Source organism: Falco punctatus, assembly GCF_963210335.1.
Source record: "Falco punctatus genome assembly, chromosome: 6".
Taxonomy (NCBI): Eukaryota; Metazoa; Chordata; class Aves; order Falconiformes; family Falconidae; genus Falco; species Falco punctatus.
Window position 1 is genome coordinate 30,061,085 of NC_137585.1, and position 23,707 is coordinate 30,084,791.

At 38.8% G+C, this 23,707-nt stretch overlaps 1 protein-coding gene across 1 annotated transcript in view; it reads left to right on the forward strand.

Moving 5' to 3' along the window:
* MYBPC1 (myosin binding protein C1) overlaps positions 1-18,848 on the forward strand; it is a 122,726-nt gene extending 103,878 nt beyond the window's left edge. Inside the window, exons 26-36 of the mRNA XM_080393565.1 lie at positions 990-1,058; positions 2,171-2,338; positions 2,803-2,891; positions 4,218-4,413; positions 5,190-5,329; positions 7,058-7,217; positions 8,753-8,889; positions 9,734-9,920; positions 14,688-14,746; positions 16,192-16,231; positions 18,509-18,848. Coding sequence (XP_080249691.1) covers positions 990-1,058; positions 2,171-2,338; positions 2,803-2,891; positions 4,218-4,413; positions 5,190-5,329; positions 7,058-7,217; positions 8,753-8,889; positions 9,734-9,920; positions 14,688-14,746; positions 16,192-16,212 — 1,226 coding nt within the window. The 3' untranslated portion in view covers positions 16,213-16,231; positions 18,509-18,848. The remainder of the gene's footprint in view (positions 1-989; positions 1,059-2,170; positions 2,339-2,802; positions 2,892-4,217; positions 4,414-5,189; positions 5,330-7,057; positions 7,218-8,752; positions 8,890-9,733; positions 9,921-14,687; positions 14,747-16,191; positions 16,232-18,508) is intronic.
* The last annotated feature ends 4,859 nt before the right edge of the window (positions 18,849-23,707 follow it).

Here is a 23,707-nt window from a genome sequence, read left to right on the forward strand (position 1 = left end):
GTAGCACCTTCGACAGCTCTCTGTATATATTACTGAACTGGAGTTCATCATGAGCATCTGGAGCTGGCATTGCATGGGTGTGAATAACCTGAATATAGAACTCCCCAGGGCTAGTTTACAACTTTCAACTTGAAATTCTTGCTGCGGAGATGTGGAGCAGACCAAATCTTGTTGGCACTGGAGAAGTCAATTCCTACTAAAGTATGCTGCCAACTGGCTCTTTCCAGGGTAGTCTGATGAGCTTGGCCCTAGTTTTCCCTAGGACACTACGTTTATCTATCTTCCAAGGGCCATTGTACCTACAGACGATCAGTTTTCATAGCTAGTAAATAAGCATTTCAGAGAGTCTCTGTTGGCTGAGATCTTTGCCAGATACTAGAATGGTATTTTTATTATCCTGAAAATAGCCATGTCCAGGATTCCAGGAAATCCAGGGCAGTGATAGCCTTTTCCAGGAAATAAAGCTTTAGTGATTACATCATATCTGTCATCATCCATGGTTTTGGCCTTCTTTACTTATCTTTCTATGTTGCCTTTAGCTAAATGTGTTCTCTTCCTCTGTTTCCCCAAGCTTTTTTCCAAGACTTCTCTTCTGTCTCTCAGAATTCTCTGAATTTCTTCTCTTCTATGATGTGTTTTCTTCTCCTCCTACACTTTCTCCCATCATTTTGTTTTGTTTCTCTCTTCCAGATGTTCCTTTTGTCTCTTTCTTTTCATCTTTCCAGGGCTGTAATCAAGCCCAAGGAAAAAAACCAACCTTCTTTCCTCCTCTTCCTTTGTCCTTAGCTTTCCTGTGAGCATCATGCATAACTGTTCTTTGATCTAGATGCCCTCTTCCATCTCTTTCCTCCCTGCAGTCTCCCTAAATACGGGTCCTCTAAATCTTTAAAGCCCAGCATCTATCTTTGCATACTTACTAACAGGAATTGCTAACCACTGACAAAATGCTCCATCTGTGTGAAAGTGGGTGTCTCTGATTAATTTTAAAGATGGATTCTCACAAGGTATATCGACAGATCTGTCTGAGGAATTGCTGGAGCCACCTTTTAACCTGGAAGGTACAGTATTCAACAAAGGATATAAATCTTTAATGAAAGAAAAACTCTCTCTGTAAAAATAAAGATAAATTTCTGAGAGTGAATTTTAGGGGCAACAGTCTACAGAAGTTGCTGTAGTACATGTATAAGGGAGGGGGAGGTGCTCAGGGAACAGTCACTGATTGCAATCATCTTCTGCTAGAAGCTGAGAGAAGCAGCTTAAAGAGAACTTATTTCTTAAAAGTAAGACACACAGTTCTGAAAATGTAACCACAGTATTGCACTCTAAGTCTGTGAGGCTTTCTAGTTTATAATAGTTCTCTTGTCTTCTGTGCCAATTTTATAATGCTATCTTGCTGTCTTTATATGATGTAGAAAGTATTGATACTGACTTGCCACTGCATAAATCTGACTCCAAATGTCAAGGTGCCAGCAGTGTTAAAGCATTCTGTGTTTGGAGGGCAGGGTGGAAAAGAAAGTATCATTTGTAATTGAAGCTCTTCTGAAAGATTGTACTGTTATGATCACTCTATGGATTACATGCAACTGCCTAGGGGTAGGATAAAAAACCTGAGAATGCTGTAATTATGTGAATAATTCTGACACAGCCTTCCTTTTTTAAAGGCACAATAAGATACGGCATTTAATTGCAATTTGTGAATATTCTGTGTTTCTCTCATCCCTGTGCTCTCAGTGGTACTTTCAAGGTTACTCAGTACTGGTTGAAATTAATTGTAAAACCCACTTTGCTCCAAGGAAGCTGTTAAAGCAATGATGAGTGTTCTGGAAATATAGTCTATGTACCCCTTGTTTTCTATCAGCTGAATTTAAGGACTAATCAGTTTTCTCTCTGGTACAATTAAATGATAGACATACTCTAAAACCATCTATTTCTTTAAATATAAATGTATAATAAACAGAAACCCTTTAAAGTTTGAAACATTCTTCCTATGTATGGAAGTAAATCAATATCATGTTATAACATAACTAGAAAAACAGAGGTATTCATTAAAATAAAATGAATCTGTTACTGTTCTGTAATTTTCCTCATCCATGCAGTGAATGTATTTATAATTCCCTATTCTTTTGATTCGTCCTCCCCTCGTCCTCCCCTCCTCTTTTCCCTAAACTAGCTGATGAATGGATTGTGGCTAACCCGGAGCTGACAGACAAAACGAAGTTTACTATCAATGACCTGCCGACTGGCTCAAAAATCCTTGTGAGAGTTAAAGCTGTGAATGCTGCTGGTGAAAGTGAGCCCAGGTACCACCCACAGCCTATTTTAGTCAAGGAAGTGATAGGTAAGATCCTCCTGCCTATGCTCACCCACATATACACTCTGCTTCCATACCTAATTCTGTTTTATTAAGGCTAGTACTTGTTGGAAAAAGATGATATGGCCTTACAAAGCCATTGCGCAGTGGCTAGAAATCATGAAACTGTGTTTAAAAAAATCTTAATTCTTTTAATTTGTTTTGTTTCTGAGTCTTTCAGAGCTTGTTTTTCTGCCAAACCTGAGCCTGATGTTGCTTTTTTAAAGTTGTGCTTTATTCCACCTATTCCTACCGCCATAGCATTTGGTATTACAAAAAGTGATGATGTACTGAATGTAATATTGTGGGACCAAGAAATTTAAGATACCTCACTCATTAGTCACTTCTGGAACTGTAGACCACACAGTCTCCTATTTATACCAATGCCCACCACTGCTGCCTCAGTTAGAAAAGAAGATAAATGTCAAACACAAAATTTTGGTTTTTTTCAGAACCTCCAAAGATTCGTCTACCAAGACACTTGAAACAAACCTATACTCGAAGAGTTGGAGAAACTGTGAATCTTGTTATTCCTTTCCAGGTAAGAATTGAAAACATTTACAAGAAAATACTCTATTTTTCTTATACTGCTGCTTTTTAACTTATTTCTGTGCAACTTTGGTAGGCCAGAGAGTTAACTAAAGCAGATATGGAAGCACCCTGAAGTACATGCTTGAAAGCTTTTGCTTTGACATCTCAAAGAAATTATGTCAAGCTAATTAATGAATTGGGTAAACTAGCTTAGGCTGATTTGTCATCTCTTATACCAAGGATACTGCTCACAGTAGACATTACATGTGAGATGATTGACAACAGAATGCAAAATGATTACACTGGCAGTAGTTTGATATGGTATCAAGGGTGAGGACTGTAGCATTTAATGATTTTTTTGTCATGAGAGAGGAAAAGGGAGGGGAAGAGTGGGCAGTTTCACTGTCTCCTATAGAATCCTTGAGATTGCAGCTATAACATGATTATTTCTAAAGCTATAGCACAATTTCCCACAGCATCATATTAACCTTCATTCCCACACCTCTCTACCTGCAGGGTCCTTATTCCTCTGAATACAAGGATTATGGCAGAATTAATTTCTATTTCATGTCTGCACACATAAAGATACTGGGTAGGCATAATCTGCCTTCCACAAGGCTGATAAAAGCCTAATAAAACCTTGATCAGCAATACACTGCAAGATACACTGCTCTTGAGAAATTAAAGGAGGATTCTGTGGTTATTCTCTAAGATAAGGCATTCAAAAAGGTGTGAGATTACTCTTTTCAGACAGCATCTGCAATTGTTTGCCTCAGGAAGGCAAATCCCATGGTAAAGCAGGTGAAATTTACTCTGAGTTCAGTACTGAAACTGGGCACTACTAGGCCCACAAAAAAGGCACAGAAAATATATCAATCCAGCCTACCTAACAACTATTCTAACAGCTTTTGCAATGAAAGAAAAGAGATCCCTGGAGGTTTAGTTTATTACTTTCCTCTTCCACTAGCAGTGTAGGGAATGTAGCCACTTCCAGAGTGCAAAATATTTTGTTCTGCGTTTTCTGGGGTTTTCTCTTTCTTTTAGAAAAGTAGAAATTAACTACAAAATTTAGCCTGAAAGTTGATTACCTAATTCAGCCAAAATTTGCAAATATTTTCAATCTCCTTGGGGGGGGGGGGGGGGGGTTGGGGGGGAGAAAGAAAGAAAGAATGATGCGTTTTAGGTAAATTAATATGATTACATCTCAAATGCAAAAAGAATTCTCAGTTTCTTTCAGAACAGTTTCTTATTTCCTGTTTGGGAAAAAGGGGAAACAAATCTGTTTTCACTCCCTTCCTTTTCCCTACCAAAATCAAACTTTCCTGGGTTCTCACAGGGAAGACCAAGAGCAAAAGTGTCATGGCAGAAAAATGGTTCTCCAATCGACAAGAATGATATCAACATCCGCAACACTGAGAATGACACTATCATTTTCATCCGAAAAGCAGAAAGGAGCCACTCAGGCGAATATGACATGAAAGTGGAAGTAGAGAACTTGGAGGACAAAGCTACAATAGATATTCAGATTGTTGGTATGTTTTGAGAAACAGAAATAAATGCATGCTACAGAAGCAGACTCCAGTCATTCCACAGCTATAGGAAAGGAGAGGAATCCCAAAGAGAATCCTTCTTGCCAGTGATAACTCTCCACATCCAATTACTTGGATGTAGATTTGTGGTCTCTAAGTAAACCTCCCTACACAACGGCAGGTCCTTGCTGGAACATGTCAGTCCATTTTTTTTATTGTTATGTTTTTCATGTTCTTGTCTATCCAGGATGCAAGCTTTTTCCTGTTGAGTGGTATCCATAGTCCAAAATGGCAGTAAATTCATAGTAACTTTGTCACAAGTTTAATGGAGAAGAAATCCTAAACACTGAAAATACATGAAAGTAGGAAAGGCAGACAAGAAAGCACAGTTACTTTTCTTTTTTACCCATCTGTTTCTTTACATAATAGGCAAAACTGGTCACAGCCTTTATGATTGTCTGACCTTGTCTTTTAGGATCACATCTCCAACTGGTATTACCTTTTCCAAACTATCATGCCCTTATGCAATTCAAGAGCATATGCATATCAGAAACCATACTCACAAAGTGGTCAATTTAAGTTTTTCAGAATTCTGAAAATTCTGTCTTAACTTTGGCAAGTTTTATTTTCCAACCTCAGCTTTCTTTTGACATTAGTTTTGGCATGTGCATGTTGAAAGAAAGAGAGAGAAATCAAACTAAGTGGAAGGTGTGTGTAGGAAAGACAGAGACAGAGAAAGCAAACAGCAGAAAATGTCAGCTGCCGTATTTTCATCACAGATCGCCCAGGCCCACCAGAGGTTGTAACTATTGAGGACGTCTGGGGAGAGAATGTAAATTTATCTTGGAAGCCACCAAAAGATGATGGCAATGCTGCCATTACTGGGTACACTATTCAAAAAGCAGATAAGAAGAGTATGGTAAGTAGTAAAGAGATGTTCAAATGACTGATGTATTCATGAATTCTCCCTTTTAAAAATAAAATTCCTTACAAGCTTAAATTGATGTAGGCGGACAAAGCATTGATTAGTCAGTGTTCAGAAAATCTGCAATACCTCTCTGAAAAATCTAAAAATCTCCTGTTCACTGTATCTAAAGCCTAGAAATGGGAACGTTTTCAGGTGACACCAAAGAGGAGGACTAAGAAGGAAAGGACAGGTGGATCTGAGGAAAGTAATTTGATTTTTTTTCCTTTGTCTCAGCACAGAAAATAAAACCCCAAAACATTAATTCTGAAGGCAGTAGGTTGTTACTAGAATCAAAATGTAGTACTGCTGTATTCAGACCTGTAGTGTCACATTGTGGAAGTCATTGCCACTCCTTAATACCCATGTCAAAATAGTACCTATGTATTTTGCAAACTGCTTTGAGATTAACAGATTAAAAATGCAATACAGAGATGTTTATTATTTTCATTAAACTAACATGAATTTTACAATTCCTTAAAAGACAGTAGTTGGATTCTTAGATTTAACACTTAATTGCAGATTTAAATACTGAAAATCTCAGACAATATTTTGGGAGTTGTCTTACCTAAACAAATATTTTTCCTGTTCCCTTCTCCCACTTTAGTATGTTCATCTGCTTCATGGTCTGATCGATTCATTCTTCCTGTGCCACTGTTTCCCACCCCATCCTTCATTTTTATTTTCTCCTCAGATTATAAGAATAGATGCTCTCTGTATAGCAACCAAAGCAATGATGTCCCCTGTCTCTATATCACTGTGTCAAGGAGAAAGCAACAACAGCAGTGTCTAGGGTCCAGTGTATCACGGATCATTCAGGTCGTAGTGTCCCCGCATTCCCTGTGGTGGTGAATTTTGCAGTTCTGGCATAGCTGGCCCTCTATAGAAAACTGTTTTCCCAAAAGGCGCTTTGGCTCCTAAAGGTGACCAAATATCAATGCAGACTGTGGCACAGGGAACTCAGCACAAGCTCACCTTTAGAAAAGCAAGAAAACTATGTAGGGCAGGCACAGTAAAGAAAAGCAAAAACATTGCTGTGGTCACACTGCACTTTATATTAATTGCATTGTAGCATTAATCTCTTTCATCTCAGTTTGTTACTCAGGTTTTGTGTACTAGGATAGAATTCACATGTCCTGTTACTGCTGCAAGACTAAAGTGCTAAAACCCACCTCCCCGTCTGAGCCTTTAGATACAAGAGGACTACCTGCATAAAATTATATTGCTCATGAACACTCAGCCTGTGGAACAGGGGGTAGATTAGCACACTGGCGTCTTGTGAGTACATGCTAATACTTTTCCCTCAGTGCCTCCAGTTTTCTGATCTGCCGCAGTACCTTCTCAGTCAGCAGCGTGGACAAGGAATGGAGCCTGCCTTGCTTCACACAATACAGCCTTTGTAATATTGGATTTCCTAAAACAAACCTTCTCAACAAACAGACTGTAACAATTCGGGAGAGGTCACTTTCCATTCAGCCTTCACTGCTCAGCAGTGAGCTCTGTGGTATTCTCATTATCACTTATCTCATTCATTACCGTTAGCTTCACTATTTTAGCATTCATTAACATTCCCTTAAAAGAAAAATCTTACTCCCACAAGCTTGATGATTCTTCTAAGCAACTCATGGCTGAGAGGTGCTGGGTGCTGTGGGGAAGCTCAGTCTCTGTGTCTGTATCTTTCAGGAATGGTTCACAGTAATGGAGCACTACCACCGCACCAGTGCCACCATTAACGAGCTCATCATAGGAAACGAGTACTACTTCCGGATCTTCGCTGAAAACATGTGCGGCCTCAGCGAGGATGCAACGATGACCAAAGAGAGTGCTTTGATTGCAAAGGATGGTTAGCTAATTATCTGTTCCTTGTCAAAAGGGAAGGGGTTGTGTTCAGAGGCTGGAAGGTGATCAGAGGTAAAGGCTGTATCTCTAAACCACTCAGATGCATTCCTGGCCCTGAGACCAGGTACAAGTAACAGTTAGGGCATTTCATATTAGGACTTCTTGGTTTGCCCACATAGGTCATAGCTGTTTTTTTTAACCAAGTGGGACATTTTTCCTATGTTCTGACATTTTCTCCCATCTTGGATCTCAGATGCAAGTCACCACTGGCAGATCTAAGACAACAAGAGCTGGAAGAGGAGTATAGCAGCTGCCCTGTTCGAAGTGGTGGATCACTATCTGCCAGAGGAGTTTTGGCATCAGTGCAAGTGCTCCTGTCCATTTCAGACAGGATCCAATAGATAAGCGTAACCCCTGCTTCACATCTCTTGCAGGTGGAGCTGTACAAATTCTGATTCTGCAGTCAGAAATCCTGACATTTCAGAAACTGACAGTTTGAAATGGTACTGTAAACTTTAGAGACAAACAAACAAACAAACAAAAAACCCCCAAACCCTGTCCCGTGTGGAAAGGAAATTCTACAAACAGGTGGTTTAAAGGAAGAAAATCAAACCAAACCACCTCAGTTTGTTTGAAAGGAAGGAATATGTGACTGCCGTGATGCAGAGGACAGACAACCTGTACAACCCACACAGCCAGCCTGAAGGACTGAAGGCCCAGGGTACTGGACCTCACTTCCATTATTAAAAAGAAAACTACCCCTTTTAGAAATGGGATCATGAACAAAGGAATGGCTACAGGAATTGCTTTTCTCACTATTGCTTGCTTTTGTCATGAGGGCAAGTACTAAGCTGCACTCAAGTCAGTATAAGAGTTTGGATCAGGTTTCAGTGAAGCAAAGTTGTTTCATGTTGCTTGTGCGCAGGAACAGATGTCAGTCTGTCCAGCTGTTTCACATGCCAGCTTAGTTTGTGGGTGAAGATGGTTTATTGATGGTAATCTCCCCTGCAGAGCAGGGATAAAGCGGCAGTGAGAAACTAGATTTTACTACCATGTTTTCCTTGTACAGAAGCTACATCCATGCAGGTATCTGTATTGTTGGTGCACTGTATGAAGCAGAAAGAAAAATGGATTTTCATATGCAGAGCCAGTTCGTAATCAGAACAAACTGTGAAAAGTAATTGGCAAGAGTGAACAAGGCTTGTCAAGGCAGGCATCCTGCAGTACATCAGTTGGGATCTGTCCTGTTCTGTAAATGCAGGGCATGCAGGCAAAGACACAGAATAAGCATGTATTATTTTGTAAGCCACCTACTCGGGAAACACAGAGGAACTCTCAGACATCTGTGCTATAGTATGACCAAGGGCTATAGTCCCTTTGCAAGTGCACTTCCAGCCTTCCCTACAAGTGCAACTGCTAGTCTTGTTGGTTCCTAAAGCAGTGCAGATCAGAACTGACTCTTTGTAGCTATTTATGATGCTTGGGTATTTAGCTACATGCCAGCATGCTTTTTATAAATGTTTTATTTTCGTTTCATAGGTAAAGTCTACAAATACCCAGTTTACGATGATTTTGACTTCAGTGAACGGCCATTGTTTACTCAGCCTCTAGTCAACACATTTGCTGTAGCTGGTTACAATGCTACTTTGAACTGCAGCGTTCGGGGCAACCCCAAGGTACAGCATAGCTCCTAACAGTATCAGTTACAATATGAGACAGCTTAACCTGAAATTGTAATACCATTCTTACTATTTGTCTCACTCACAAGCCTGGCTGAAGGCAAAAAGAGTGGTGGCATGGGCTCTAAAGAACACAAAAAGGACCTCCTTCTCTGTGTTACAGGCATTGTAATGTTACAGGCAGAACCTCAGGAAAAGGCTGAGCTATTCTGGGACTGGCACTGACAACAGCTGCCCAGTTAATACAACAGTAAATGTTGCTAATAAAATTAAGCCCTAATTATGCTATAAAAAACTAATTATGCTTGAAATAACACATTGCAGGAATATTCTGGGACCGTATTTGTTCTCAGACCCACTGTGCAATGCATCTTCCAGTTTCTTTTGAGTTGTGTATTTTCTGTTGTGAGAAACTGAACTGACCTAGTAAAATAAGAACTCCAGTGGTTAAGAACGTTTGCTGTTCACCCTTCATCTTCACAGTTTCTTACTGTGCAAATTACTGTGAAAAAACACGCTTTTCTTATTGACTTAAACAGATGTCAAAAGCTATTGCTCAGATGATTGCTGTCGTGACACAGCACCTCTTATTTTGACAACAGCCTTATAATTTATGACTTTAATTATGTGATAGGGGCTGCACTGAAAAAATCATGCTTAAAACCAGATGCAGGATGCATGTTTATTTTTGAGTTAAGAATTACAGCTTCCTTTCCATCACTACTTTATCTATTTTGCATCATTTTTTTAATTACTCACCTTTAACTGAAAATCACAGAAAGCAGTAACATATTTCAGTCACAGATTTGTACATGTGGGCATTCTCTTGTTTTTACCACAGCCCAAAATAACCTGGCTGAAAAATAAAGTCGTCATAATGAATGACCCAAAGTACCGAATGTTCAGCAACCAAGGTGTCTGTACCTTGGAGATCCGCAAACCCAGCCCCTATGATGGGGGTACTTACAGCTGCCGAGCAGTCAATGAACTTGGAGAGGCAGAAGTTGATTGCAAACTGGAAGTAAAAGGTAAGGAGTTTAAAACATTGTAAACACCTTGTTTGTCTGAACAGCATCCACACAGGAGTCAAAATGATGCAAGGTAAATGCAAAAGGGAGTTAAAACAACTTTTTTAACTTTTCCAGAAGAAAATAACTTGGTTAGGACAAAATAAACTATGTTGGTTGCTTTGTTTTCTTTCTGAGGATCACCATGCTGTGCTTATGCTATAGTCTTTCCCCTGCCAGATGTCAATTCACATCTTCAGTGATTGCAAGGACTTTTTCACAAGTGACAAAATAGTAGACTGTAACTCTCAGAGCTGTGCCACTTACCTGAGGAACACTAGTAAGACTCAGCTGTAGAGCTCTTCAGGAAAACATTAAGAAAATCACCTTGGATAGGAGACAGATGTCTGAGGAGAATGGCGAAGGGAGAAGGAGAGGAGGAAGAAAGATTAGTTCAGGGTAGGTTTTGTCTGCTTTAAAATTCTTTATTAAAGACAGAATATTTGCTTCTAAGGAAGTTTGTTAGCAAAATCATGTAGCAAAAAGGAGTATTGTTCTCAAGGACACAAGCTAGTTTATGTAATTGCTGTATTTACTTTAAGAACAGAGTGTTCAAAACTATGGCTTTTGCAAATACAGAAAAGAGGGCCAAGTAGGTTAGCCTTCTACAACTGAAGATATATCTGTATTTTCATTAATAGATAAATTTTATGAATTCCAGGTAGTTTAACATTGACTGGGATATCATGACTGGCAGTAGGATTTCTACTAGATTACTAACAAATAATCTTAGGACCATATTTTTCAGAAAATTACTTCCTAGGAAAAGATGGAGTCAGTTGGACTAACTCCCACCAAAGGCTTTTGTTTCAACTGTGGAATAAGCTAAGTATTTCTGAAAAACTTAATATGAGGTTTTAAGTAAGGAAAGCTGACTAAAGCAGGCTGATACAAAGTGTGTAACTGAGGAAGTCAATTTAGTCTAGCTGAATATGGGCCTAACAATTACTTCCATCATGCTAGTCTATAATGAAAACCATAATATTTAATATCCTTGTGGATTGTATTGTGTTTAATTTTGATTTAAATTTCCATTTTCTGTATTTTCTGATTTATCTTGTCCCACAGCTCAAATCTGCTAGCCAGAAGCCATTGCAACAAAGTTTTGGTCTGAGAAGTTGAACAATTAACTAATATAATGAAAATATGCATAATATGTTTCTTAATTTTCATGATTTATTTTTAATATACTGTGTTTAAAAGGTTACGTGCTTATCCTGAGTATGATTGTTTTCCTTAATCACAAGCAAACTTTCTATTTCTCAGCGTAATGGAAGACCTCATCACCTGAGAAGGTTACTTCATCTATTTTTTTTTTATACTGAAAGGCCATTTCATTAAAATTCCTAAGTCCCCAAGCCCTAAAGTTCTCATGCATGTTTACACTCAGTTGTAACTTTTTAGCCATCAGCCCTTTGCTTGTAGTACAACCAAATACTACATTTTAAATACAAGAAGCTGTTTATTTCTGTCCTTTGTTTTACAAAGAATATTTTACATATAATGTGCAGAATATTGCAAAATATTTTTAAGATAAGAATTAATTTAACTAATATATCTCAATTTCAAGAAGTCCAAACTCAAAATGCTGCCGTGGATCACACTTACCCTTCAGTAATTCCCTTTCCAGCTGTTGTGAAATATAGATGCTTCTGTTGATCTTGGAACCTTTTTTTCACTGAATGTTTTTGTCATTCAGGTTATTTTTTAATATGCAGCGGTTCCAAAGAAATTGTTCTCTCACAGTGGAAGCTGCTCAATGTTAGAGTTTTTAGGAGAGAAGTGTGGAGAGATTTTTGTCTTTGATCAATACTGGTGGGGGATTTAATTTCTTACATTTATAGATACCTATGGATTGCTATCTAAAATAGGCTGGGAATGCTTAGATCCTTTGCCAGTCAATTAGCGTTAATGTATCTAGGAAAAAAACTACAGTTCTGTTCATTAAAGTGTTTACTAGGTACAACTGAGATGATGTCACTGATGATTTTTGCTGACACATGTTTATTTAACTTTCATAGGTCCAGTTTTCTGAGTAGTTTTCTGAAGTGGAAAGCACAGGATACACTATGCTCACAGGCTGCCAGACCTATTCCATTCACAGCTGATTCTTTCCATAACAGCAGCATTAAAGATTAAAACAAAAAAATTATATCTGGTAACATTGTAGTAAACATTTAGGGTAAACAGTCAGAGCAGTGAAGCACTAGAGCAGATTTCCTGCAGAGGTTGTAGAGCCTTTGGTACCAAGAGCCTTTAAGGGTAGTTTAGAAGAATGACAGAAGTACCATTTGTTAAGATTATGAGATACACTAAATGACATCTCAAGATTGCTTCCAGCTCTGTGAGTCTGACTTTGACTCAGTTCTTAGCACTGCAAACATACCCTAGCACCTCAGAATTCAAGTATTCCTGCCCCCAATCTTCATCCCACAGGAAACCTTGGATAGATGCATGGGCTTTGCATCATGCCTGAGGGTTGTGTTAATTATCCTGTCAGCTGCTTGCAGCACATCCTACAGTCTCAGTCCCTCTGGGACCTTATCTTGGGGTTGCAGTTGAACATCCCTTTGCTACAGTGAGAATGGGGCCATAAGAATTACTCCCTTTAGACAAGATTTAGTTCATTCTTGCCCACTTTTAAACAAAACCTCTCACACCCACTGACTGTAGAAGTCTTGTAGCTTAGACATTTCTAGACTCAAAGAGTCTCCTTTCTTCTCAAATAAAGTCTTATTTACTTTGAAAGATCAGCTGAAAAAATGGAATGCTATGCCATAAACATCTTGCTCAGAGCACTTCTTCAGTTTTGCATCGCACCTGGAAGAAGTCCCGAAAAACACAAGCAACATGTTAGGATCCCACCCGGGCTGCGTGCCGTTTCTCCCTTCTTAGCTATGTGATGGGCTGCTTCATTAACCTAAATCCCACCTCCTCTAGTTGATGGTTGGTTTCTGAATCTGATTTCATATTAACAATCACCTGGTGTGGTCCTACTGCCCCCTCCACCAAGCTTGGTATTGTGGTTCCCTCCCGCAGTTTGGGCTGTGAGTGGTCACCCTTGCTGAGATGCCTCTTTCCATCCTGGCAGGTTTAGCCATTACTTTAGACTCCTTTTTGAAGACTGCTTAGACAGCCATTTGTAGGGTTTAGAGACAAGGACGGTTGTTGTAAGGGTTCAGTGCTGACACTCTTAATGTGACTGGCAGTCCAACTGATGAATTCAAAGGGAATAGGATTAAGTGAACCCAGCAGCTGAAGCTTGGCAAACCAGGGTAGGCTCAGGGTTTGCTATATGATACAGCCAAATGCAAATGAGAATTAGACAGCCAGAGCATAAAAACATAATTACATCTTCTTACACTTTTCTATTGATTTACATGTTGAATTATCATTCTTTTAAGTTTTCCAGCCTATTTGTTCATTTAGGAGAGCTCTTCGCATGACTGCTCATCTCACTACGCGAAGCGAAGGCTTACAGATTTCTGACTCACTGGAAATGGACTGCAGAGTGTGTGTGTCTGTCTGTCTGTCTGTCTGTTTCCATACGTATAGCTTTAAACTGGTTCAGCTTTATTCCAGCAAGTAACAGTCAAGGTCTGGATTTGTAAAATGATGAGATACAGTTGAATGTTGCCTGAATAAGACAAACAGACTCAAGACTATGTTACCAATCTGGTGAACGTACCAGCCATGGTGCTATTATTACAGGTCTTTGGATAGTAAGTCATGCTAAAGAGATCTATGCCATGCAACAGTATATATCGTACTAAGTGAATTTTACTTATGTTGGCTAGAATTTCTTTTATCCATCTATTTCTGAGGTATTTGAGATCTGAACATTATTGCGCATATATATATACTCAGCCGTAGGAATATCACAGAGCTACTCACAGAACAGGATTTCTGATTTTGCATAGTTTTTGAACAGCCAAGTGGCTGTGAATGCTCTGGTTATGAATAATATCAGTGTGCTACCATCTTCTACATTTTTAGCCATCTGCTTACATTATTTTAGGTGTAAAAGTAAAACCCATAGTTGTTAGTAAATTTAATGTGCGTTTCCTGAAAATTTTTTAGTGATAATTATAAGCACAATAATAAAAGTAGTAAAACCTTATTCCATCCTCAAAAAAAGGTTTTCCGTGTATTTATGCTATTTCAGACAGATAGTATTTCATTCTTCCTTATTAAGTTTTGCTGAGTGAACTTAAAGATGGCAGTTACATGACCAGCTTGACACAACTGCAGATACAATGGCTTTTTTGTAAATATAAGTGTGCTGTAAAAAGTCATGTAATAGATCTTAGAGAAAAGATTAACTCTGCCTCACTTATCTTGAAAGATGATGCATACACTGAATCTCATGATACATGTTTCATACTCACCTTACTAGGGAAAATAATGTATGCATCTCTTAAGATTCTTGAGGTTGATCCATAAATATGGCTGTAAATCTCCCATTACAAGCAGTAAGGAACTGATTCCTTATCAGGTATCTGAGGTCAATGAGAAGATTCAGATAAAGCACCACGCTTCTTTTATCATGAAACAAATAGCTTTGGAAATTGTTTATCTTAAGAGCAAAATCAGGGTTGGTGATCACTCTTAACAGGTTGATTGTGGCAAAGATGCTGTATAAGAAATATTTTCTTAAAAGGTGTTAAGATCAACTGGGAAGAATTTCAAATGCGAATAAATACCACTGTAAATATTCTAATTCTGCAGTGATATATCACGGAGTAATTAACCCAGGAGAACCATTCTTCTTGGCGGGGAATAACCAGGTTTATAATAAGCATACTCCTCTGGACATTCCATTTCATTCCCTTCCTCTCTTTCCACATGCAAACGCATTTTCTGCATGCAAAGTGTGTATTTATTTGCGGTTTTAGATTAAACTAGCTAGTGTCTCATGGCATACAATGACTATGTCACATGAGCAAAGAAGGCCAAATTAATCAAGAATAGGAGTATGTAATGTCAGAGTTACAAAGGTTTTAGACTTATTTCTGCTATGCCACTGGGCATAGAACTACCTGTACCTATAAAGAATTCATTTAATGACTGTGACTAGCATTGAGATCTTTCTAGGAGATAGAAATCTGCATCTCAAAAAAACAGCTCTCAGTTAGTTTGTAGAATTATTGAAAGAACAGAAGTATCATAAAATCATTTGCTGTGCTTAAAAGGCATTCTTCATTGCAGATTACTCTTTGATTAGTTAGTGCTCAGAATGATAATCCATGCCTGAGCTTAACCTACAGAATGTAGAGATGAAATCTTGATCCAATTGAAATCAGTGAAAACCTTTTACTTCCAAGAATATAGTTTTACTTTTTTTCCTCTAGAACTTACTTGAAATTCAGGGTTGGTGGGGTTCAGAGAATTTGGCTTTTTCTATAGAAATGTGTTTGCTTCTAGCCTTGCCCAAACCCAGAATATTGACAGTGCAGTTGTAAAATGACAGATGCCCAGAAACCAATCTGCAGTACGTTATGCATCCAAATTTACTATTTCAGACCTAAAACATGTTAAGAAATCAGGCTATGATCCTGCACAGAACTGTTCCTGTAGTTTTAGAAGTATTAAAGCATTTTTCTTAGACTAAAATAGGTACCAAGTTGAGTGCTTTCATATACATACACACATATAAATGTATATACATGGGTGTTTATTTATAGAGTCAAAATGTTTATATAAAGGTAAAGGCTCCTATAAATAGCATGCTGTAAGTAATGTAAATGCAGATACATGACAAAGTACATACTTTAGTGCACAAGTATGTAATTAGTCTGGACTTGATTATTTTGCCTTACAGAGTTTCAACATATATATATATATATATGCGCTTCAGTGTTATGTGTGTGCTTTTTTTCCCTGGTGGAAAATAGTATATATATATATGTGTTAGCTTCTTTGAAGCTACGTTTGGAAACCTTTTTCATAAATGTCAGTTGCATAATTGGGTTCCAATGTATTCTTTAGACTAATTACAGGATTTATAGTTACTTGTACATATTAATATTGCTTTTACCTATTAATGATAATTTTGAAGCGGAACTGGATCCCTACCTTTTACTCTTCATGTGCTTCTAGTCCTACATATTTTACATGACTAAGGATTAAAGCATCATCTTGACATAATTGTAAGCATAATTTTACTCAACATTTTCTCTCTACTTTTGTGTTTGCGATTAAATTGTTACTTCTCTTTCTCTCTCTCCCTTAGTTACACAGTAAGGATTTTTGAATGTATAGTGTCATCTAAGGTAAGCTTTCATATGGTTCTTGCATATGAAGCTTATGTCTGTTTAGACGTCATACAATGTCTGCCTAGTATGGCATGATTTTCATTATTTCACTTAATGAAAATGTTTTTTAAAATTAGTAGCATGATAGTTTTAATGCATATAAATCCAGATTTTTATAATAATTGCTTGTTACGGTAATGCCTCCTAGTAGTACATCTTTCTAACAGTGCACGTTTCAACGGAATTTAACAGTGCATCAGTTGGCATGATTAATTAGCATGAATAAACTGCAAGTAATAAGAGTATTTTGCATTTATAGTCAGTTATTTTCATATAGGAATATACCTCTACATAAATAAAATATTTATTCCACAGTTAATTTAAAGATGAATTATTGGTATCACAACTTGCACTACCTGAGTTGAAAAGAATGCCAAAAAGCATGCTTTTTTTTGTCTGTATGGTGCATCTATCTAAGGTCAGGAGCGAACAGTTCTGCAACAATGTTGGTGTTAATAAGATAGCACAGTCTCATAATCACTAGTAGCTAATAGCACTTTAATTGGATAATCCTTGTGTTAATAAAGGTTATAAATTCCTAAAACCTGTGCTGAGGATAAATGCTGTCTGTATCAGCTCAGTTGCATTTAGCAGAAGTATTCAGAGACAGCGATATCTTCATTCTGGCAGTGTACTTTTGCTTTAGAGCTTTTGGTGTGTTCCAGAAAAGGCTCAGAAGGTAAGTGCAGTGATCAGTGGGTGGTTTTGCAACTTGCAGAACACAATACTCATGTAGATCTGTAAGAAGAATGGTAACGGTATGTAGCTTGCTTACAAGAAATGCCACCCTTTGCCTTGGGAAATGTTTTTAGCAAAATATTTATCTTTTCCCCATTGTTCCTTCAAAATGTCATTTGATTTCCATGAAATTAACAGAAATGCCCATGTGTTTATTTACCGTTAATTTTTTTTTTTCAATGGCATGACATTTCACTCCTAATTTGGACTATTTGTATTCAGTTACCGCTTCTACATCAGTAGGATTAATGGGGGTGCCCCAGCTGGTGTGTTAAGACACTACACACATGTTTTTCTGGGCACTGAAAATTGTCTTGGATTGCTAAAATTATTAAACATTCTTCAGAATTTTTTTGCCTTGCCCCTTTTTCCAGAACACCCAGGTTTCTGCTATAGCAGTGATTTAAAATAGGTTTGGTTCAGTTTTTTACTCATGGTGGCTAAGCCACAGTCATAAAGCACATAGTCCTAAAATTCTGGGAATGGTACTTCTGATACCTGTTCCATGAATATTGACTCCAACCATCACAAAACTGGAAAATGGAGGGGAAAAAAAAGAAAGAAAAAAAAAGTTTACTTTCACAGAGAAAGGAGACAACATTTTGGCAGGGCTGGAGGAAGCACTGAATATGAAAGGCCTCTATTTGTCAGCAGGGCTTGTGAGCATGGGCACTCACTGCTGCAGCTAAGGAAGATGCTGGCCACAAGCACAGAGTAAGTCTCCCCTATGGATTGGTGCAGGACCTCCCACAGCTTTGAGATCACGCACCAATAGCTTCAAGCCCTGGGAAAACTCTAGAGCTTTCAGGCAGTAAGCACCTGGATCCAAGGTGATTACATGTGGCCTATTTCTTATGCAAAACTGAATCCAAAATCATTCTTCAGACTTCCCCAGCAGATGAAAGTTTTGAGTTTCATCACCCCCCTCTGGACTCTAAAGGCACCTATATCTAAACCCCTGGCTTTTCTTCATACAATTCTTTCACATGTCATCCTACCTGATATTTTCAAGCAACATGGTAAATATTTTGCTAAATCCTTATAAACCATTTTAAGTCTCAACTCTAGAATAATTTGAATGTCTCTGCATGTTTTCCACAACTCATCACAGTCAGATGTTTTCTACATTGTTCCCTCTGAACTGACTTCCATCTCTGACTATCCTCCACCCAGCCTGATGGAAATCTAGGAGGGTTATTTGAGGTGAAGCTTATCATAGATTATTGCATGGGGTGAGATAAATGACTGAATACATGACACCCAAGAAATGAAATTCACCCTATGCAAGAGGACAGGAAAGTTCTTCATAGTACAGAGATTAAATAATGTTTAATTCTCGTGATGAAGTTTTGAACAGGGATGAATTTTATCACATCTCAAAATGAATTATGCAATATGGACTGACTAAATCTTTGTCACTTACACCAGAAAATAAAGGTACAAAGCTGTTGCTCCAGGGACTTTGAGCCTGAAGATTGTCTCATTCCTTGTTTGTAGGTGGGCTTTCATACTTCAGACTACTGATGGATGGAGTGCCTCCGCATATCATTGCTTCATATATGCGTGAAGTACAGGCAAACAAAACTGAGGGGAAGTGAAAGTCCGTCCACAGTGTTTCCTCCCACTGCACTGGAAAGCGGTAGCAGAACAACAGCATTTTAGTTCTTGCAATGACAGAACAAACGTGTGGTTGGGCATTTTCTTGCCCCCTCCCCCCCCCCCCTTTTTTTTTTTTTGTTTCTTACTTGTTGTTTTGTTTTTCCTACCTGCTCTTACTGAAAAGAAAGAATACGCATGGATTGCTTTGAGGTTGAAATTAAATGATCTGAAGACAACACACATTTTGTAATGTTCAGCTTTATTTTCTGTTTGATGTTGTGGTCTGTTTTTTGATGAGGAAAGAGGAGAAGCTGTGTAATAAACACCAGGAGGCAGTCAGAGTTTGTACTTGGTGGTACAAAGCACACTTTTCTCAGACTGAAAGTACATGGATTAGCCAGTAGCTGTGCAATAAGACCCTTGGAATACATACCTCTTTGATAATGTACCTTATTCACCTGATAATTGTTTAACAATATGGTTTTACTATAACGTAATTAATACGTTATGATGAATTAATATGTTACTTAATGATCATTTAAGCTAAACATATCTTCCTTTAGAAGTTTTGATTTCCTAAATCCAACCCACCAGTCTCTCAACTGACCTGAAATTGTTTTATTTAATGTACAATAAATATGAAGTGTTCAAGATCTATCAAGTTCTTGTTTACTGTTTTTTTAGGGTTTTTTCCATCTCATCTTACTATGCTTCTTGTTTAATTACTGTAAAGCAGGAACTTGAATCCACCACATTCAGTGGAAAACAGTATCGGCAGTCACCTGACCCAATGGGCTTACAATGTAAGATACATGATACAGAATGTGAGTAAAGATAAATACATGCAATTTTGTATCTACATGTTTTTAATATCTTCAATATTATACATGTTAACCCCAGTGGTTTTCATCATTTTGGATCCACCCCTTTCCTCAGCAGTTCATGGAGCTCATGTAGGTATCTTAGCAGAAAAGGGACTCAGACCATATCACTAGCGAGTTTACTGTGCAAGGCAAAAATGCATTAGACAAGGCAAAAAGGCTACATTACTTTTCCAACTCTAGCGATGTTAAACTTCAAGTATCGCAGGGGTGGGGGTGATTGTAAGTCTTCAGCAGACTCTGAAGCATGTGAGACGCAAGGTCACACGTAACTTGGCCAGGTTGTCGAATCCCTGTTGCCCTGTCATTTATTTACCAGTTCTCACTCTGGCTGTATAGATAGGGTAGGTTAGGTGCTTACTGACTAATGATTGATCTCCAATTATTGTTTATAAAGACAAAGGTCTATTTAGACCAGTAGTACGTTACAAGATTCTTTTTGATGTCAGCACATTTTCAAACACCCAGCAATCAGTAATTATGCAATAATAAAAGCATGTGTTACTATGAACTGGTGTTTTTGCAGTTGAATTACCACTTCTTTCACTGTAGGGATCTGAATGAATGTTCTCACTTTGTTCTGCAAATCTTGCTTGCTCAAAGATCCTTCTTGTTCTTTCTCTCCTTTCTATCTTTGTGATTTCTTCTGGGCTGACATTTTTGCAAGAAAGCAGTTCTCCATTCCCAGTGATCCTGGACACCCCTCCACCTGCATTTCACCCTACTCCTGTCAAAATCAATTCTCTCCTACACATCCATTCACACCTACACACAAAAGACATCTACTAAGAAGAAAATATAATAAAGGATTAATAATATCTCTTTATTCTGTATCTCACCAGTGAATCGGACTCCCTTCATATCTTCTGAAGCACAGAAGGCTGTGGGAGAGGGTCGGTTTGAATATATGCCATGCAGATTTAAGCACTTAGGCACATAGCCCTCATTTAAAATAGTATCAGTCAGTTGAGATCTATTATAGCCAGCACAAAAAGCTATAGCGAGTTTGTGCTTTTCAGTAAGCCAAAAAGGATGTGCATGGCCATCTGCACGTTGTATGCAATGACGTTTACAGCTTGAAGCTTATGTTATCTATCTGCCTCCTCAGTCTCAACTGTACGTTATAACCTAGAAGCCAGAATAAATCTCAGCCTCTGTAGGCTCTCTGCCGATGGAATTAGCTACTCGTAATTTCTACCAGATGCCAGCAGTGTTAAAAGACAAGCTGAACTAAGCTATTTTTCACTTTATGGACGGTAAGCATTCTATTCGGATGCCCTTAATTCTTCCCCAGTTGCATTGCCCAGCACTTGCCGTCGGCTGTCCCTCAGGCTCGAGATGGGCCACGCCAATAGGAAGTACTGGGTATCAGGCTGTGGGTGGACTAAGATGAATGAGCATTGGTGTGCTATGAATTCATACCCTCACTAACTATCCTGACCAGCCAAGCCTCTGGATTAAAAATTAATTGAAAATTACTCTGAGAGGAATGATAGGATGGGGTGGGATATGAAAGGCATTTCTAACAGATCTAAAATAGGCTGCAGAACCTTAAACAAAGAATAACAAAAGATAAAGTTTTGATTTATGATGATTTGCCTAATGGGATTCTCCAGGGATCACGTTTGATAGATGAAATAAAGTGACAAAAACTAAGAGAGTTAAGAAAATGCTAATGAAATCTGCCATCAATACCAGTTTAGGAGAATAAAGACATACCAAAGATGACAAAAACTACAGGCAAAGCAACCTAGAAAGGATAGAAGCAACAAAATATCATGCTGTAGAAGATACGGCCCAGTACTCCCAGGACAAAATTTCTCCAAATTCTGCTCTCGTGGAATTTCCAGGGAATTAACAAAACTCAGAGAGACCCAGGAGTAACACAGGACATTAAATAAAACCTGATTATATCATAAAAAATAACACAAACCACAAAAGCTCCAGAAGTAAAACTAGTAGTGCTTTTATGGCTTATGGTTGTGTCCCCTGATGTCTCACAATATATGAAACCAGTTTAAACCTTCAGCCAGTTGCATTATTCATATTATCTGTTTGCTATGTACACTCTCCATCGATTAGTACGTGCTGAGGTTATAGTTCAGTAGCACCTTTCTCTTTTCTGCACACTTTCACATATCTGGTAAGATTTTAGTATTCCTGAAAGCTCTGCCTTGGTGTTGAGTTTGACTTACACAGGTAAAGGAAAGTTATTACTTGGAATAAGAGGGCAGACCCACACATGTATACACACACAGATACACAGAGAAAGAAGAATCAAAGTTAAACAAAAAAAGGGTTTGTTTTTTTTAAGGAAGCCAAGGGAAAATATTTTATCTTCTCTTGGCTTGCTCTTCTTGCCTATGAAAGGGCATCAGGCATATAAATGTTACTGTTGTATAAATACAGATCCATTCTCAGATTGCTGCATGTGGAGCTTGACACAGGCATTGTAGCTACTACCCATTTGTACTGAAAGATCATGGCCAGTGCCAGCCTATTTTTCCCTCACTGAAAGCAATCTCACAAATACAGAAAGGGGAGGAGAAAAAACACATGCAAATCTTTGAAAGAATGCTTACATTGGTATATGCTGTTTATAAGGAGGTCTTTACTGAGAGTCAGAAATGTTTTAAGCTTCCTGTACTTCTTTTCTTGGGGAGGTGGGGGGAAGTGTAATATTGCTGCCTTTTACAGAGCATTGTGAAGGGAGACTTACTTTATGAACGTCTTTTGTTGCATTTTGAGATTCTGAAGCAAAAGGCATTCTATTTTAAGCACTGTCACTTGATTTTCATGGCCTGCTTTCCTGACTGACAAGTAAAGCTGCTGCTTTGCTGAAGCAGAGAGCATCTGGAAGCAAAACTGTAGCCTGAATACTGAGGAAGCACTGGAAGTCTAAACACACTGGGCTTTAAATTCTATGTTCTCTTGTTCTATGCTTTGTTGCTGAATACTTCTGAAAATAAAACAAGCCATTCCCCAAGCTCAGTAACAAATTCAGTAAGGAATCCATTTCTTCCTCTAATCATGTGGCTTTCACTTTTTACATCACTCTTTCCCCTCCACTTCTTTTCCTAGTTTGTTTTCTTTTCTTTTGCTCTTGGTATCACAAAGAGCTTCAGCAATCTCTCCATAAATACCAGTACCATTATGTTCATTAACCACAGAGATGCACTGGGTATTAAAATAAATGGTTTTACCTTTTTTCCAAACCCAGGGATTCCAGTGGACTGGGGACCTGGCTGGTTGTGAATCTAACAAGTCACATTTCCCTTTTGCCATTTTCCAGTTGGCTGTTACTGAATCTTTGTTATGTTATGCATTACCTTCTCCTTTGCAGGCAGTTCCTCTCTTCTCTATTTTGGCTGCTAATCCCAACTGCTGTATCATACTGTATTTAGTGATCTGTAAATGAAATCAGTTGATGAACAACATAGCACTCAGGATGCACATGCCATACCAAGGGATTTTGAAACCACCTTTTTATGTATATCAAGCATTCCTGACCCTTGCAGTAGAGAAACCTACTCAAAAACATATTACCTTTATTAGACAAAGTGAATCAGCGCACTTTGAATACCAAGCTCTGTCCAGGAAATCAATGTGTCCAGAAAGCTACAGCCTGACTCCCAATGGAGTAACTTAAAAAAGGATTTCTGGTTCTAGGAAGATGCCATCTGGTTATATAATACTTGTTAGAAGTTGCATTTTACACTTTCATCTTTCATACAGCTACCCAGTGCTCTCCCTTCCCTGGCCTCATTCGGAAACCACACACCTTCCTAGAGATTCAGGGATATACCTGAAACCCTTCACGTGACTACTTCAAGTAATTTGACATGCCGCGATTTCAGAGGACGCCCGTTTGTTTTGAAGCGCCTTCTCTAAGCAGGCCAAGGAGGTAAAGTGAAGTCCTGCACAACACAGCGTCCAGGTGCCCCGTAACGTGTCAGCCGCCGCTGCCCGGGCAGGTCTCTGCTGGCGGCGGGGCCCCCTTGGCCCGTGCGGCGGGGCCCAGCTCCCCGCAGACTCGGCCGAGGTGTCCCGCCGAGGGGCGGCCCAAGCCCTGCCTTCGTGCCGAGCCTCGCCGGCCACCTGCGGCGTGCGCCCTGCTGCGGCCCTCGGCTGCGTTCCAAACCGCGTGGAAGGACAATAAGAAGAATGAGGAAGATCCGCGGGGAGAGGGGGCCTCACCCCGCCCTGCCCGCATCCA